We start from the raw sequence: 19,209 nt of genomic DNA on the forward strand, positions 1-19,209 counted from the left end.
TTCAATATTGTACAAATTGGCAGATTTTCTGCATAGCACTTGAATGTTATCCATCAATTTTGGCTTTTATAAATCATCATCGCTCCTAATGTACCCATATTCTAGTATTTTTGAAGCACTCGGCTCGGCTGTCGACCGTCAACTCAAGATGACTCAGGAAACTGATTATTTGTCATAATCTATAGAATATTGCAGCTAAATTTTCCACCGACATTTTCTCCTAATTTGTACATCCATACACAATACATCTTCACCAAGTCGGGCTTCACTAAGTTAGCGGTTTATCCAACTCTAAAGCAGTTGGAGAGACTTTTTGTACTTTTTTGAGGCCTGTTCAATTTACAGGTTTTCTCTCATCAAAGAAACATTAAACGAAAAATATAAAACTCAGATGAGCTCCCTGCGGTACACATGAATTTTATTTTGGGAACACTGATCAGTTGACGAATATGTAAAAATAACCTTTGAACATCTTAAGCTTTCAGTAAATAATACTTACCTCTTTGAAGCATACATTCATCGACAGCAAAAGCATCTTCAGTATTTCGGAATGTGACGCAAAGCAAAACACTTAATTTTTTTCTCATTTTTTTTATTTGGTGACAATTATTGTCATTATTAGATTCACGTACAAAAAAGCAGTTATAAGAAATCAAATTAAACATTGTTCTTACGTCTCAGTCTTAACCGTCTAATAGAAACTTAGGGCTAGATGTAATACTTTTCTGTATGTACAAAAAGGGTTCGCATTGCTCATCTTGTTTCGCCGTTCCCTAAGCCAGCTGTCTCTCTCTCTCTCTACGAACTATCAATCATTCATTCCTGTTTTAATAACGTCCTTAATCATCACCATCATCGCATCATCATCCTCGCCATTCGCATGCTCACACCATCATTCTCTTTCAAATGCGATTGTTTGCTACTATCGATTTTCTTTTTGTTTTAATGTACTTACTTTCTTGCTATACTCGCAGTTGCGTGCTCGTTTCGGTTTTTGTTTTCTTCTTTAATTTACTACTCGTTTTCTTTTTTGTTTTAGTTTTAGTTTCTTTCTTCTTGGAGGGTGATATGTCTGCGGGTATTGCATTAATATCGAATTTGCACCAAAAAAATACCGATTCTCTGTGTTTGGTTGTTGTTGTTGCTGTTACTGTTTCAGTTGTTGCTATTTCTGCTGTTCTGCTGCTATTTGTGTTCTCTTCTTTGTCATAAAATTTGCTCATACATCACATACATACATACACACATTCGATCGATGTTGTATGATGAAAGTGAATTTCTACCAAGTTTGAAAGAGAGAATATAATGCATATAGGATGCGGATTTGTTACACTGGATGAGAGACAGAGAGTGGAGTTTCGTGATAAATTCTGTATTTTTTTTTTTGTTCTGTTTTATTTCTATTTCGTAAAAGGAGAAATTGAGAGAAACGGGGAACTATATGGGATGTTGGCGATAGGGTTTTTGTGTTTTTTTGTTGTGGATTGATTTGTCTTATGTGTTATTTTTGTTAGCTCACTGGGCCTCCTCTTGCGGTTCCGAGGTTCGTGGCATTAAATTGCTTTTCCTTTGATAAAATGCTAGTTTGTTATCTATCGTTTACCTACGAATTACCTTGTTAGTGGAAAATAAACTAAACTTCAAAAATAAGGGTATGCTTTATGCTTAATCTCCGTGGTTCAGTAACGTTTTTTTCTTCTTCTTCTCTAACGGTGCAGTAGTCAGTAAGCGTGCGGTATTTACAGTTTGGGGTCGGGAATTAGAGGCGTTCTACAATCTGTAATTAAATCAAAATAGTCAAAAGTTTCACTTAGTTCAGAACCATCTGAAAAAAAAATTTAAAAAAAAGTGAAAGATAAGTGCAACTCACCTTGAAACGCTACACAATGGCTCTACTGACGTCCAGATAGAGATGAAAAAATGACAACCTCTACGATTTACTCCGGGGTTAAGATGATCGCAAGCTCGTTGGAATTGGCTAGTAATAGTATATATATATATTTTTTTTGTTCATTCGATTTTCCTCTGCTGCTGCTGCTGCTGCAGCTGCAATTTTCCAAATAACTTCCGCTCAACAAGGAAAATCAAAAATGTACTTTTACCCACTGCACGAATCGAATCGTCTTCTTGTCCGGTTCGTGAATGGTCGCGCGGGGATGAGATTTGTTCCAGCAATTTGTGATATATTTTCGCAATACTGTACAGCGTTTCCTACTATTTTTTTGTTTGTTTTCAGTTTTTTTTGCTTCTTATTATTGGATCATTAAGGGTATCACAGTTCATTTAGTTGATTGTAGTACCCTACCAAAGGTAGTGGACAAGCTATTCGATGTTGAAGTGTCAAAGTTTGGTCCTGGCGGGCGAAACGGTGGGAGAGAAGAAAACAAAAACAAAAGCATCAATAAATATGATGTTCCAATACTTGGTACAATCTGTAGCTAAGAACGACGAAAAGTGAGGTTTGATTGGATGATGATGAATGCAACATCGGGAGCGAGAAAATCAAGAAATCAGTGATGATAATTTTCGCATTTACATTTATTTGACTTACCTTGGTATCAGACGTTGGGATTGCGCTGGAAAACATCGTTGGGATGTTGATTGCTATAGTTTTGCTTGGATGAACATTGCTGCAAGTGAAAGAAGACAAGAAATCGTTAAGTCATTGGCGTTAATAGAAAAAATATTTACATGTTTGATAAAGGAACGTACTATACAAATCTCTGAACTGTTCACGGCAGGTGACGGAATAATATTATTCAGTAAATTTTGTTCATTAAAATGGGCCAAATTTCCAGCAACTCTGGAATTCCTCTAAAGTTATGGAATAATTGAGTGAATGTCGCCTCTCATTGAAATTGAAAAACTGCGATACAAAGTAGGATATGTTGCTGCTTCGTCGTAATTGCCTATTCCCGTCCTATCCAACACAAATTATTAAAAATCTCAGCGTTTTTTATGATACACAGTGCAAAACTAGTTATTCCTTAATATTTTAGTTTGTTGACTACGCGCTCAATCAATGTAATCAAAGGTTCATACGTGCTCAATCAAAGTGAGCTGAGATCTATTTAAATGCTTTTTTCATTAAAAAATTCCTACCAGCCAAAATTCCTACGTTATTTCGTGCGACGAAGAAGAAAATGCCGACTAATCGTTTCAATTTCCGTCATTCATAAATGAAAATGAATCCCGCAACGCATTGTCGTTGTTCTGCAGCCGGGAAAACTTGCATGACCAGCAGAAATTTTTACAGAATAACATTTGTCATGCCGTCCTACACAAATACATGCGCACTTATTTTGTAAACATAGTTGTGATTTATAGATTTTTAGCGAATTTTAAGGAATAAAGTCAGTTGCGTAATTTTAATAAAATGCTTTAATAATCGCTTTTTAGTGATTTCAAAGTGCACTGATCGGAAGATAAGTGTGTTTGAGTCAAATCAGCACAAGAACTTTTGGAGTATTCATTAAATTCATCCAAGAAATGATGAAAATTAGAGTGGCTTCACTTACTACGACGGGAATTAGAAATAAACCCTATCTACATGTAAACCATGTAATAAAATGATGTTAGAGTAATCGTTTCCAGATATAACTAAAAAATTAAAAACAAAAAAGGTAGTGACACCCGGGGAGCTACTAAGCCAGTCCCAAGCAGCAATTCAAGTTTTATTATGTTTCTATATAAAACTTCCAATAAAGTTACCTTCTGACCAAGTGGTCCCCCACTCTTCAGAACATTTTTAAAACCTGTTTTGGAATTTGGTTACAAGCTCAAGCAGTGTTATCATGACCTACTTAAAGTAGCAACCTACTATGTATCTATAATAGAATTAAATTGGATAAGTTTTCTTTTTATTTAATTTCCAAATTTGTAGTGGTTTCCGAAGTTGTGCAGCATATGCGCATTGAATTTTATGTGGATATTGGTATAATAGGGAGTAAATCCCAGCTAGCACCAACTCGTATATCAATGTACGAAAACTATCGTAAATATCTCCTAACAAACTCAAAATCGTAACTAAAGCTGGATAAAGTGGGATCAAGTTGATTTTCTGTCGTATATAATGATAATGACTGACATACATACGATATTCAGCACAAAATCGTAGAGTAGTACGGAGCGCCTCGCGCTTAATCGGATATTATCGTATATAAATACGTATATGGTCGTAATGCTCAAAATTATTCGTAATCACGTATATCGCCTCCAAAATAGTGCGGATATGCCAATTTTGCGCATGAAATACGATTTATTTAGCATGTATATCTGTACGTAATGCTGATTTTTACCTTTTTTATACATATGAAAATGCTAGCTGGGATGTGTTTTTGTGAAGAACAAACATTGGAAAAAATGGGAAAAACTATATGTAAACTGTGAAATAGTCATAGAAAAATGGTGGGATGGTCAACCATAGCTGGCACAGTTCCTGCAAGAGTAACCATATCTATACTCTTTTTTAGGTGGCAGCTGGACTTGGCTTGCTCCGGAATATACTCTAACATGAGTTATTATTGAGCGTTTTTCGTATGTCCTTTCAGTGGACGAGGCTCGTAGCTGTGCGTCTCGAATTCATAGCCGATCTGTCGTCTTCCACTTGTATTAATACTGTGGAGCGATTTGTGCCACGTTGCGGTCAGGTAATGCTGCTCGAAATATATTGCGTTAAGGCAACCGCTTAGAGTTTTCCGGTCATACTAAGGATTGGAAAGGTCACTGCATTGGACACCAAATCAAGTTATGTCGCATTTCGGTCCGATCTCCGCATTTCGGTGTGTTATGGAAAGCTGGAATCAAATCGTTTAAATTACACTTCCGTCATTTGCAATCACGCGTTTAATATAGTTTAGTACAGACTCCAAACAGTCGTCAAGGCGACCCACGGGCTGATTTCAGCAAGGATGGAAGGAAGTTTTAGGTAGAGTATTTCTATGACTTAAACGGCACCCGATCATAGGACATGGGATTACAGAACACGATCTCAATAAATTTCTAATAAACTGGTTTGCTTTGCTAACAAAACATCTGGGACGGTAAAATTTTAGTACAGCAAACTAAAATACTGAGTTGAGAAGATTAGATTAAAGAAAAATACGTCTAAGATATAATATATGCGGACGGACCTGAGCGGACTGGACCCACTTCGACCGGGATAGAATTGAGGAAGTCGGCGAGTTTGTGTGCCTTGGCTCATCGCAGAGTAGAAGTCGTATTATCAGCGGAATTTGTGCCTATTATGAACTCCATAAGCATTTCTTTTAGCGCTCTCCAAGTCATGGGTCTTGGGTAAGCCAAGGACGGCTCTCGGGATTAGTTGCTTCTGGTGCATTTTGTCAAGGAATCCACCACTATCGATGCATTCCCAAGCAACAATGTGAGATTAATTGTACTCTTATGGTGGTTTCAAGGCCAATTTTGGTCTTAAATGTCATCGTAAGAGTGTAATAAAACCCAAATTATTACTTGGGTTGCGCAGTAGCTGGGACTTGTTCCGAATCATCGTGAAGTGGGAGCCCTACCGACCGCCCGCAGCTTCGTGATGTGACCCAATGCACCAAATGCCTTCGCCAGACAGTCCAACTAGAAGCTCTAGAACGGGGGTCCACTCCATTTTGGACATCTTTATAACAAACCTGGCCATCTCCACAGGTCCAGAAGTCTTCGAAGAACTATCTTCCGGCCACTACCCTGTGATGCTGAAGCTTCTACCGATACGGTGGACAGTCGGCCCCAACGAAACTACCATCGCACCAACTGGATCGAGTTTCAACGTATCGTTGACGACAACATCGATTCCGAACAGCCTCTGCATACATCGGAACTGATCGATCATGCGCTGGATTCCCTCCACTGAGTAATTGCCGTTGCCCGGGCAAGTGCGGTCTCAGTTCAACAACTCCAGGTGAGCAGATGGGCTGTATCAGCAGTTAGTAATGTCTCACAATCTGGAACAGAATTTTGCAGCCCACACGAGTGCTCCGTTGCCGAGGGCGTCGCCGATCCGACAACTTGGTACCAGAGGAAGAAAAAATCACCACTGACGAGCTGATGGGCCATGCAAAGGGATCTAATAACATGAAGGCCCCCGGATTTGATAGCACGTTTAGTGAGCTGATGTACTTGAGCTACGGCTCATTTACTTTTGTAGCAAACCTGTTCAACCGGTGCTGGGGGCTTAGCTACTTCGCTTCAATGTGTAAATCAGCTAAAGTTATTCCAGTGCTGAAACCGGGAAAAGATCCTACTGTTTCCAAGAGATATCGGCCCATCAGCTTGCTCTCTATTCTCTTCAAGCTGTTCGAGATGTCAATCCAAAGCCGGATTCTTCGTTCGCCGATGAGAATGGTGTCTTCCTTGAGGAGTATTTAGGATTCCGCAAAGGAAGATCCACTATCCATCAACTCCATCGAGTTACCAACATAATCCAGCGAAATAAGTTGGTATCCAAAACGACAGCAATGGCGCTCTTGGATATCGGAAAAAGCATTCGACAATGTGTGGCATGACGGCTGGTGTTCAAGCTGCACCGATACAGTTTTCTGATGTATCCTATTAAGATCATCAGAAGCTATCTATCAGGCAGAGTGTTCCGGGTATCTCTGAATAGTGTCTATTCGCAAACATTTAACATCCCTGCGGTATCCCACTCAGTACATGAAATAATTTAAGAGCTTAATTCATTAGGTTAAAGCTTTAGTTTTAGGTTAAATAAGTTCCTACCTACTTACTTTTAATAGTCCAGCCAAACAAAAATTTTTCAATATTGAAAATTATTAGGATAATTCAACAAACTAAGTCAACGGAAAGATGAATAGCAATATTTGATGCTAAGCACTTAAAATGTAAATATTGTAAAAAGTAAAACAAACAAGAATATACGAGCCCAGGTGTCTAGGCGGTGAATCCAGTATCTGGAAGATAGGTAAAGCTACATGGATGCCTTGTCATGAAACGTTAGGCCAAATCGGTAAACATTGTCTGTAACCAAAAACGAGCCCCTGATAGGGCACCATATTCGTGTAGTAAGAATCGCTCACATTAAACAAAGACTTAAGCCAATTATACCAGATTGTATTCAAGACAAGCAAAAGTAATATAGTTGCACTTCTTTGAGTCACATAGCGACATCACCGATTCGCTCTCAATTAGACGCGAGGCAACGCACGCGGGTTACAGCTAGTAAGTGAATAAGTCAATTATAAAAGATTAGTTTCAGAATTTGAAGATGTTAACTGCAGCAGCGAATTTTGGGATTCGAACCCGTTTTTTTAATGCAACACTATGTCCTTGGAATTTAAAATCAACTTACTGTAAAAGTGTAAAAGGTGTCAAACAGCATTGTTTGAAAATGAGCATGAAATTTTAGGTCAAAAATAAAAATAATTGGAAAAGAGAACGAAGAGTAAACAGAAAGGGATGAGACGAGACGAGCAAGGAGAAATCGGAGGAAAAGAGAAGGAAGATATCAGAAAGTGAATTACCAGTCGGTAAAAGATTGTAGTGATATCAAAAAAGAAAAAAGGGGTCAGTCCCGGTGTAGTGGTTAGCTTTCACGCATCTCACACCAAGGACCCGGGTTCAAATCCTCCCAACCCCACAGAAGTCACGAATGACTCAAGCTGTTGAAGTGACTATAATCTAACAAAAAAAAAGAAAAAGGAAGAAAGAGTGATAAAGACGTAAACAGATAAGACGAAGACAAGACAAAAGGGAGGTATAGTGAAGAAAAAGAAGGATAAAAAGAGAGTTAGATAAAAAGATAGATACGAGAGAGTGAGCGAGTAAGTGTGTGTGGAGAGAGACCGACAGACCCAGAGATAGATTGATAGAAGATAAATAGATACCCAAGTAACAATGTGAGTTTTGTTGTGGCTTTCGGGTTGAGTTTTATTGCGCTCTTATTGCGATTTTCATGACCAATTTTAATCATAAAAGTCATCATAAAATAGTAATAAAACCCAAATTGTTGCTTGGGTAGATAGACAAAGATAGAAACCCAAGCAACAATTTGGGTTTTATTACACGCTTATTATAGCTTTTATTACCAAAAATGGTGTACTGAAAACCGCAATAAGAGTACGATAAAGCTCACATTATTACTTGGAGAGAGAGAGAGAGAGAGAGAGAGAGAGAGAGAGAGAGAGAGGGGGGGGGGCTGCGCGAACTAAACAAAAAAGGTGAGCTAAAACAGCCAGCAAAGGAGTGGCCAAAAAAGTCAGATGTGAGGATAACTAACCGTTGATGAACCAAACCAGAAAAGGCATGGGAAAAAAAGGCAGAAAAAACCAAAAATGCAAAGAGAAAACAATACAATAAATAGAACCAGGAAAGGAAAATGACGATGACGATGTCGATTAATAGAACACGAGTGACGCGCAGAGGTTGAAGAATTCGCAAATTGAATATATACACCAAGCATCGGCAAGCAATTTTATCACGAGTATTGACCAAAATTAACGGTTCAATTCGCCATATACGAATAAGCCGCATACATTCACGCTTCATAGCATCGCTGAATATACGAATATCGTGTACAGTGGCCAAAGTGCAAAATAAAACAATCTACTGCTTCCAGAGCAACTAACACTACTTTGAACTATTCTCTAGTCACGGTAATACTATTTAGGGCACTTTCGGGTATTGCCAAGTATCCTATATCCATTAAATCAGCCACATTTAAAGTTCAACATTTAATGTTTGAACAAACTTGCGACGGTAATGATGAGCTATATTTGTGACGAAATCAAATGCCAGTGGATGCATTACATCTAATAAATGTGTGTAAAGAAGTCCGCAGAATCAAATTGAGCTCATCCCATTTGGAATCGATCACATCAATTTTTTTATGATTTGTTTTCTCAAAATCTTGCTTGGTATAGGTGCAAGAAGGAAAAAAATATTTTAAAATAGGGAAGAATGAGCAAAATGGGGCACTTCTCGATGACAAACAGGAAAGGGGTGGGCACCACGCGATTATCTGGAAAATTTTACATAGGATCACCTACTTTTTATCAGCCTGCAGGCCGTATCTTAATTGCGTCTGTGTTTTGGGTCGTTTTTGCCCATAGTGCACTGGTGACGCGACAGAAAGGGATAACAAAAAGAGACAGAATTAAAATTAAGAAACATTTTAATCGATCAGTGACTGCGTCGGCTACATTCTTGCGGTTGTTATGAAAATGAAGGATTCTTGTTACAGGGATATCTCGATATAAGACAACCTCGTTATGAAACACCTCGATATAAGACAATTTTTACCTCGATATAAGACTAATCTCTTTGACATAGTTGGTAACGATAACGGAGCTAATTTTTCATTCCAAAATCGGCGCCATGAAAATGTTCATTATTTTAAAATAATGTTGTATTTTGAAAAAAAAAAAAAAAAAAAAATGTTTCGATTCAATTTGATATGAGACAACTTTTTGAAATTATAAATTGTCTTATGTCGCGGCTGGTAGTGCCTGGTAAGTAATGTAAATCGAAAATCTCTAAAAAATCCTTTCCAGATCTAGGAAATACTTATTGCTTTTCAACCGAAGCAGTAAAAGTTGTACCCAGCTAGCACCAACTCGTATATCAATGTACGAAAACTATCGTAAATATCTCCTAACAAACTCGAAATCATAACTAAAGCTGGATAAAGTGGGATCAAGTTGATTTTTTGTTGTATATAATGATAAAGACTGACATACATACGATTTTCAGCACAAAATCGTAGAGTAGTACGGAGCGACTCGCGTTTAATCGGATATTATCGTATATAAATACTTATATAGTCGTAACGCTCAAAATTATTCGTAATCACGTATATCGCCTCCAAAATAGTACGGATATGCCAATTTTGCGCATGAAATACGATTTATTTAGCATGTATATCTGTACGTAATGCTGATTTTTGCCTGTTTTATACATAAGAAAATGCTAGCTGGGTAGTGACCGTATCCGTAATATAAGTAATGGCGACAATGGAAGGATAGGGTTATTTCCATTATTTCTCATATGTTTTCATCGCTGAATTCATAAAATATAATAGAAAATGTTCATCACGTCAAGTTTTCTTGCAAAACTTTATTGTAAATTAGATCGTTATGAACGAGCTCAAATCAATCGTAAAGATGAACTAGGGTAGTAGAAATGAAACTTTTCCATCACACTAGATGTAAGGCAATAAAATTATTACCATTCCAACTAGAAGTATATGTCATCGAACAGTTTCCATTATAGTGCCCCCGTGCGTTAACTATTGTTTACCAAGCCTAAATTCAATTGTTTCGGTGAATCAGCAATTCCTAAGAAACATAAGCTTCCGTTGCGAATAACCTACACGCAACAAGACGTCTTGTTCGAAGAGAGTAAATAAAATGCCACCTACTTTCGTTCCCGCATCAAACTTCTGAAAGCACAAACGCCCCCCTACGAAAGAAAGCTCATTCAATTTTACGGTAGAAAGATTAGCACTTACTGCTTGCTTCTTCTCCCAGGTTTTCATCGCTGACTTGTACTTCTCGAACTCGTGGCACCAGTCGGAGTAGATCTTCTGATAGTCGTTGCTCTTGTTAGGTGGTGTGCATCTGTGAGGTAGAAAACGAAAAAATTTCCGCACATTAAGCCAACCTGTTTAGTCGATAACAACCGAAAATGGTCCTAATTAACTGCCAAACTGGCAACGGTCGTAGGATGTAATTTGGCCCTAGAGCCTAGAGCATTACCTGTGGGCGTCCACGGTTATGTTGTAGCTACAGAGCAGTGACCCCCCAAGATGACAATCGTACCGCCCGCCATCGGCTTCGTTCACCGAAATCACAACCAGACCACGTTCCGTGGTTTCGATGTACTTCGTCGGATTGTACTTTATCTCGTAGCGTCCCTTTTCCTTCGAGTGATGATACCAGGTAACGGATTGGTCCTTCAATATCTCCGGCACCTTGACGAAGCATCCCAGATGAACACTCTGACCGTAAGTGACGATGATCTTCTTCTTCAATACGCTGGTGTCGCAAATGTCGTATGTTTCGTTACCGACGTCCTGTGTGTTAGATGAAAATTGTGGTCATTAGATTAATCAATTTTTTCCATTCCATTGAGCTGATTGCTTTACTCACCTGTAGTAATCCAAGCTCGTACGGTTTGCAAGTGCTGGTGTCTTTATCCCAACCACAGTACGGATCCTTGACACACCGATAGCAACTATCGTACCGACGGTTGCACATGGCCAAATCAACCTGTTTGATGCGATAATCGGTTGCCACGTACAACGACTTGCGGGATTGGCTGATCTCCATCACCTGAATGGCTTCGTTCTGAGCAATTTCGAAAATGTCCAAAAGTTTTGATTTGGACTCGCCATTGGAAAGGTAATGGACGATCTTATAAATGCGACCCGCATTTGTGCCAATGTAGTAAACTGTGTACTCCTGATTTAGGATGTCAATTTTAATCCTGCAGAACAAAAATACAAAAAAACGTTGATTGTAATCAAATTTCCAACAATCTGCATACCAAATCGTGTATGCTTAATTGACTTCAAAATTCTGCATAACCGCCGGTAGCTTTTGTGCATAACTCAATTACCCATCCGTGCGCTAATTACGATCAAACACATCAGCCCGAGAGGTGCAAAATCTCATCACCGAATTCCGACAGAGTAATCATTTCCAACCGCAATGACCTAATTGGCAGCTGGTAGTGGCAGATCCCAACTTGACTAGCAATCAATTTGAAGGATTTTTTTTTTTGACATTTTCAGTACCAACTCACCCCACCACCCAGCTCCAGGTGCTCACATTTTGGGCTTCGGCCGCTCAAAATTCGTAATCATTGTTGATGTGCATTGCTACCACACCGTGCAGGAAACCACCTAGTTATCAGCCGGTTGGTCAGTTTCATCAATTTGTGGTCGACCATCAGCACAACACTACTAGCACCATCTGCCGCTCGGTGGATCGGATGAAGTCGAAAGCTGTTGCAAAGTGTATACCGATGACGGGTGCAGCTGGACGGGCGCCCACGACAAAAATTGCGCTTAATGAAGCAACAAATTGATTGCACATCGAGTTGAGCTCGTTTGATTAATTGATGTCTAATTTTATTATGCCGCAGAAATTGGTACAGCTGATGAACGTTTGAAATGAATCGATAACGAATTATCCGCGCGCTGAGCGTTTTGGATGTCCTGGAGCGTGATTTTATAGCCCGGCGCTGCTGATGCTGGTTCGATGGTTACACGGGTTTTAATGCTACAGTGAACCACTTACGCATCGCTGCTGGCAGGACTAGTCAAGCGTTGTCGTAGGATTTTGTCAAAAGCAAAGTACTTTTGCATGGTTGTATATAGTGATGTAATCTACTTTTGTTCGAAATGCAGTGAAACAGTTTCCGATTGATATATGTTAACATGCGAACAACAGTTTAGTAATTCAGTTGGAAAAAACCCGAATTAATCCACCTAGCGGCGTGACCTAGCCTTTCTACTGTCACAATAATCATCATTTAATTTCTCAGGAACATCTATGTATAATTAACTTGACTATATTTTTAAATATCCGTTCCGTATTCCTCAAAATCCTTATTTGCCAGTAAAATTCACAACGTATTGCGTAGAATAATTAAATTTTCTTTCCTTGTGTGCGTAGATACTTGTAACACCTTATTTAGTTTTATAATCGGTCGGCCTAAACTTTCGGGCTTCAGAGCCACATAGGAAACTTGTTTTGAATTGACAATATGAAATATGTGTTCAGAACAGATTTGTTGCTAATTAATTAATACCATGTGTTCAAAAGTTAGCATCTTTGAAAAACAAGAGTTCAGAAAAATTATTATTATACTTCGCCTTTGAAGACAAAGAATATCGACAACAAAATGATTAATCTCAAAATTTTACTATTAGTTTGCTTGGCTTCAATTTTGCAATATATCTGAATTAGAAAAAATAACTGAATAGAGCATTAGATATGAAAAAGAGAAATTGAACTTTTTCTTAGCTGGCGCTCCTTCAGATAATTATTTTTGCATGAAAATCAAAACTTATGCTTTTTTTGAATGTACTTTCATGAAAAGATAGTCATTAGCTTGATCGCATCGTTTTTACAATGTTGGAGGGTTAGGAAAACAAGAGGGTTGCAAAAGCTGCGCCTTAAACATGCTTGAGAATGGGAAATATGATCGATATGATTTTCAGTGTTTGTCATTTTTGATTTATTTGTTGAAACATGATACATGACATAAGACATCTGTCCTTTAAAATGTCATTAACGAAAACAAATCTTACAAAATTACTACCGTGCAACGTTTACTTCCTATTTTTCATATAACATTTCTAAGCTCTATCTATTGATTGAAAAGAGCATCTATTGATGCGCAAAATTTGTTTGAAATTTGTATAAATTTATTTGGAAAAATCAACTCATTTTTAATCCTATACACCACTATACCTTCATGCTTAAATTAACTGCTTTTCTTCGCTGTTTGCTTTTCGTGTACAATTGTGAGTAACAGCAAGTGAACAAAATGACAATTGAAATCTGAAATCAAAGAAAAGAAAAAGCTTTTCGATTGAATCCCATTATTTAATATTTATTTGCAACAGATACGTAGTTCGCCTACGACGTGCAGGCTTCAACAGCGTCTTATTTCAAAGCGTATACGTATCTGTTGCGAATAAATATTAAATAGTGGGATTTAGTCGGTAAAAGTTTTTTCTTTTCTTTAATTTCAAATTTCGTATTCCACTAAGAGGCTTCAAAAATTTCAGACAATTGATTCAGAAAAGTTAGAAACATATTTTCTTGAATTTCAATGCAAATTTAAAAATTGTAAATTGTCATCCCAAGTAACAATTTGAGTTTTATTACACTCTTATGATGACATTCAAGACCAAAATTGGTCATGAAAACCACCAGAAGAGTACAATCAAACTCACATTGTTGCTTGGGATTACATACACACACATACATACATACATACATACATACATACATACATATATACATACATATATACATACATACATACATACATACATACGTACATACAAGCATATATACATACATACATACAAGCATATATACATACATACATACATACATACATACATACATACATACATACATACATACATACATACATACATACATACATACATACATACATACATACATACATACATACATACATACATACATACATACATACATACATACATACATACATACATACATACATACATACATACATACATACATACATACATACATACATACATACATACATACATACATACATACATACATACATACATACATACATGCATACATACATACATACATACATACATACATACATACACACATACATCACACACATTGAATACAATCAACATTTGTTTTGAATTCACACGTTTTAACGGTTTAATATACGGTGCTTAAGTGTTAAAGTTTAAATAACTTTTGAATGAACTGTCCGATTTTAAATAACTCGGTTTCGTTTGATAGATCTCAGTAGTAATTTTCAAATAATAATAAAATGTGTGATGTTTTTCATTGAATTAATGCTTATATGTTACAAAAATATGTTTTAAATACTATTTTTTCACATTTCTTTATGTAACTTTCAAACTACAAGCCCAATCGTCATGAAATTTGGAAGTTAAGGGTTTGCAAGGCTCCTCTTTCATATGCAATCAATTTTGTTCAAATCGGTTAAGGGACCTATGAGATAATGAAGTCCCATATTTTTCATATTTTTATACATAACTTTTGAACTAAAAGTCCGATCAGTATGAAATTCAATAGCGACCAATGGGACACCTAGACCTTTCATTTGACACTAAGAACATTAAAATCGGTCCAGCCATCTCCGAGAAAAGTGAGTGAGATTAAAAGCGTCACATACACACACACACACATACACACACACACACATACATACACACACACAGAAAATGCTCAGTTTTCGAAACTGAGTCGAATGGTATATGACATTCGGCCCGCAGGACCTTTTTTCCATTTCCGGTTTTCCAAGTGATTTCTATACCTTTATACTATATATTTATATAGTAGAAAGGCAAAACCAGTTAATGGGCTTTTATTGAAATGGATTTCATTGAACGTTGTATATTTTGAGTTGAATAGCCTATAAAAAGACATATAAATAATACTTTAATGATTGCATGAGGACTGTGATGTAAGATCCATTTTCAAATTCTAAAGAAAATCGTACTTCAAGTCTTACGAAAGTAACCTAGTATAGGGCACATTAAGTAAAATCAAATCTAAAACATTCAAAAATAATTTGAATCCATTATATGAGAGAGAGCATTACCCAGCTAACTAATAAGCATTACCAATGCCATTCAAATGCAAGCCAATAAGCGTTCAAGTCGCCCTAAATGCTACTTAAAAACTGCATTGGCAAAACATATAGCCACATTACTGCTAATCCTCGTAGCTCGAGCTCGAGCTGACAATCGACTACTCAGAACCAGGGGTGTGAAATTGTTAACAGCTAATAGTAGTTAAATTATAACTAAAAGGCTGTATTTAACTGCTTTCTAATTAGTTTCAGTTGTTTTAAAATGGATCAATCTTTAAGTAGGTACCAGAACCAAAACTACCAAAACCAATGAGTGGGACATGGACAATATATGTAGTTTGACAGCCGTACCACCCCTCTGTTCAGAACGGGGCAACTTAGGGATCATTCATTTATTTCTGAATACATTTGGGAGAGGCTCGACATTTGTCATGTAATTTGTAAATGATCCCTAGCAATCGAAAAAAACAAACCGTGTAAAAAAAGACTTGAGTGTATCTTCTTTTCCCGTCTCTTTTCTCAATTTTTAATTTTTCTCGTTTTCTTTTCCTTAACTCTACCCATTTTTCTCTCTCCATCGCTCCTCACTCTGTATGATTTTTTCTATTTAATTCTACTATTATAATTCATAAAATTTTCTTTTACTAATATTTGTGACGCTCAAAAATAGCTTTTGATTCCATTTCCCATTCTATGTTTTGATTTTCTCTTTTCTTCAATCCTTTTGTGACTTGTTCCCTTATTCGTTTTACTTCTCGTTTAATCATCCTATTCTTTTCCGCATCCTTTTTTGGCGCTGTTGCCAATCTCTTTTCTGACTCTTTTTCTCAACTCTATTTTGATCATTTGCTTCGTCCCTTTTCTAAATTTGTTCATCATCAGTTTTATGATATTATTATTCATGTCTGAGATGATCAGAAGATCATCTTATCTTTTATGGTGCTTTTCCTCTTGAGTTTTGTAACTCTTTTCCTCATCCCATTTCTAGCACTATCTTATCTCTTTTCTGGATTTCTGGTTATTTTTCTCATCTTTTTGTAGCCCTTCTCCATATCGCTATGCTGGCTCTTTTTGTCACCACTTTTTGTCTATTTTCGTTATTTTTTCTCTGTTACCCTTTCCTGGCATCTTTCGTTAACCATTTGGTACTATTTTAGTCACCTTTTCTCTGAACCTTCTTTTCACTCAATCTCTGCGTCTGGCTTTCTTCTTCGGCTCTGTTGTGACACTTTTTCTCATTTATGTTCTAGCTCTTTTTTTCACTCCTTTTCTGACCGCCTTTAATTATCTTTTTCCCGACTCTTTTTCTCAAGTTCTTTTCGTCATCTGTTTGCAGGCTCTTTTCTTTATCCTTTTCTGGCGCCCTTCTTTATCCCTTTTTTGGATCTTAATTGTGTGGCGAGTATATCAATCACACATCCTACCTTGTTGATGGTCCAGTAGAAAAAGAGGACGATTCTACGAGGGAGTTTCTCTGCATGCTTTGATCAGTGGATGTATGTGTCGGAGTTGCTGTTATGCATTAACTACGCGCATACAGTAAGCACCCATTTGTTGGTGCATATATTGTTGCGTGGTATTTTCCACAGTCCACACATTATCCTCAACCTCATCCTTGATGCTTTTCCCTCTTTATTTTTTCCTTTTTTATTTTTTCCTTTTCTATTTTCTGGCTGTTTTCTTTATCCCGCTATTTACTATTTACCTCACCCCACTTTTGGCACTTTTCCTAATCTTTTTTCTGACACTTTTTTCTTTTGAGGCTCTTTCCCACGCTTCTTTTCTGACCCCTCTGTTGGCGTTTTTTCATACCTCTTTCCTGTCATTCATAATCTCTTTTCGGACGCCTTTAATCGTCCCTTCTTTAATGTTTTTCACCATTGGTTTTGAGACTCTTTTCGACATTTCTTTTTCACCGCTTTTTTCTTCACCTTTCAGTTGCGTCACTCCTCTTTCAGTATTCCTTTTCAAACTTTTCCTTAGCGTTTTCTTGGATCTTTCCTGTACTCAGTTTTTTCCTCTTCCCTTTTATGGTTCTTTCTTTCATTCCTTTCCAAAGGTTTTTCCTACTTTATTCTGATTCGTCATCCTTTTGCTGTTGCTTTTCGCCATTTCTTGTCTAATGCCTTTCTCTGTTTTCTTTGGTGCTATTTATCTTCCGTTTTGTGTGACACTTTTCATCATTTCTGTTATCACTTTTCGTGATCCCTTTTCCATCACGTTTCTGCTCTTGTGATGCCTTTCAATGGCCCTTCTTTCACTTCTTTTCCACTTCTTTCTTATTATTTTCCGCTTCCCTTTTCTGGATTTTTTTCCTCACCTCTGTTTTCACTCTTTTTCTAATCCTGCTTTTGGTTCTTTTCCTTTTATCTGGTTGTTACATCATCCGTTTGTTGTTTTTTCTTCGTTCTTTTGTAGCCTTACCACTTTTCTGACTTTCCTTTGCTGACTCTTTTCCTTGCCTATTACCTGTAGCCTTTCGTCATCGTTTTTCTAACGCCTTTCATAATTTAGTAACGCGGTTTTTTCTGTGACATTTTTCCCATTTCTTTTCTGGCTTCTGGTTTTACTTTGACCTTTTCCCTTTTTTTGCACGTCATCCCTCCTCTGGTTTCAGTGTCCCTCTTTTAATTATTCCTCAGTCTTTCTCAGGTTGTTTGGTTTATTCTTTTGCTGCTTTTTTCCTCTTTCCTTTTCTGAAGATTTTCTGGCTCCTATCTTCATCTATTTAGGGGCGCTTTTCCTCCGGTTTTATTTTTTACATTCCTTCTCTGATTTTTTTTCATCCCTCTGCTGAACATTTTCCACACTCCTTTTTTGCTTTTTCCTTTCTCTGGTTCTTTTTCATTCATTCACAAATTGACAAGGGAATCTTTGCCTGATCCCTTTTGTAGCTATTTTCCTCAACCTGTTGTGATTCTTTTACTAATCCTTTGTTTTCTCTTTGTCACTTTTTTCACCCCTTTGCTGACTCTTTTTCTTCTGTCATCTCTCGTTTTTTTTGAGACGCGATTTTGGAATTTACTTTCATTTTATACATCTATTTGATGGCTTTTATCGTCGGCATTTCCATCTTATGTCACGCTGTGCCTTTTCTGACATTTTTCATCTTCTTTTCACTAAATTTCTAATTCTATTCCTCTTCCCTTGTATGACGATTTTCGTCCCTTTTGTAACGCTTTTCCTCATTTCTTTCTGACTCTTGTCTTCATTCCTTTTTTGGTGCCTTTCATCACCCCTTTCCTAGCTTCCCTGACTCTTTCGGGTTTCAAGCTCTGCTGACACCCCTTACCCTCTTCATTTCTATACTTTTCCCTTATCGTCAGACCGACGCATCGTTTTTCACTCTTTCTCTCACCCCTAGGCTGGCTCTTTTTCTTATCCTTTTCTTGTTATTTGTCATTCCTTTTCTAACGCCTTTCTTTATTCATTTTCTGGGGCTTTTCATAATCCCTTTTCAGTCGCGTCACGTCTCTTCTGATGTCTTTCGGTATTCTTTTGCAGAATTTTCTTCATCCCTGTTCCGGATATTTGCTTTGCTCAGTCTCTAGATTCCTCTTTCCTTTTCTGGTACTTTTCTTTATCTCTTTTCTGGTTCTTTCTCTCACCCTGCTTCGGACACTTTTCCTTATATTTTGTGGTTCTTCATCTCTTTGATGTTGCTTTCCGTCAATCCTTGTCTAAATATGGTGGTGAAATTTACTTTATCCAGTCCGCTGTGGTTCAAAGGTTAAACAAAACGTACGATCCACAGGGCCTGGAAGAGCATCCGGGTGGGTTTACATCCGGTTATAATTGGCTAAAATTGGGTAAAAGATGCGTTACTTAACTTCTTAAGCGTTGCTTCAATGACGCTCTATTATCTAATTTTTCGCACTTTCCCCT

At 37.3% G+C, this 19,209-nt stretch overlaps 1 protein-coding gene across 1 annotated transcript in view; it reads right to left on the minus strand.

Annotated features, from left to right (window-relative positions):
* Positions 1-617: 617 nt before the first annotated feature.
* The window catches only part of LOC128738390 (semaphorin-2A), a 195,322-nt gene continuing 176,730 nt past the window's right edge, over positions 618-19,209 (minus strand). The window contains exons 11-16 of the mRNA XM_053833474.1: positions 11,115-11,451; positions 10,722-11,038; positions 10,475-10,583; positions 2,552-2,630; positions 1,871-2,353; positions 618-1,777 (exon numbers count right to left, since the gene is read on the minus strand). Of these exons, the coding sequence (XP_053689449.1) occupies positions 2,559-2,630; positions 10,475-10,583; positions 10,722-11,038; positions 11,115-11,451 (835 nt within the window). The 3' untranslated portion in view covers positions 618-1,777; positions 1,871-2,353; positions 2,552-2,558. The remainder of the gene's footprint in view (positions 1,778-1,870; positions 2,354-2,551; positions 2,631-10,474; positions 10,584-10,721; positions 11,039-11,114; positions 11,452-19,209) is intronic.

This window comes from Sabethes cyaneus, chromosome 2, assembly GCF_943734655.1.
Source record: "Sabethes cyaneus chromosome 2, idSabCyanKW18_F2, whole genome shotgun sequence".
NCBI classification, from domain to species: domain Eukaryota; kingdom Metazoa; phylum Arthropoda; class Insecta; order Diptera; family Culicidae; genus Sabethes; species Sabethes cyaneus.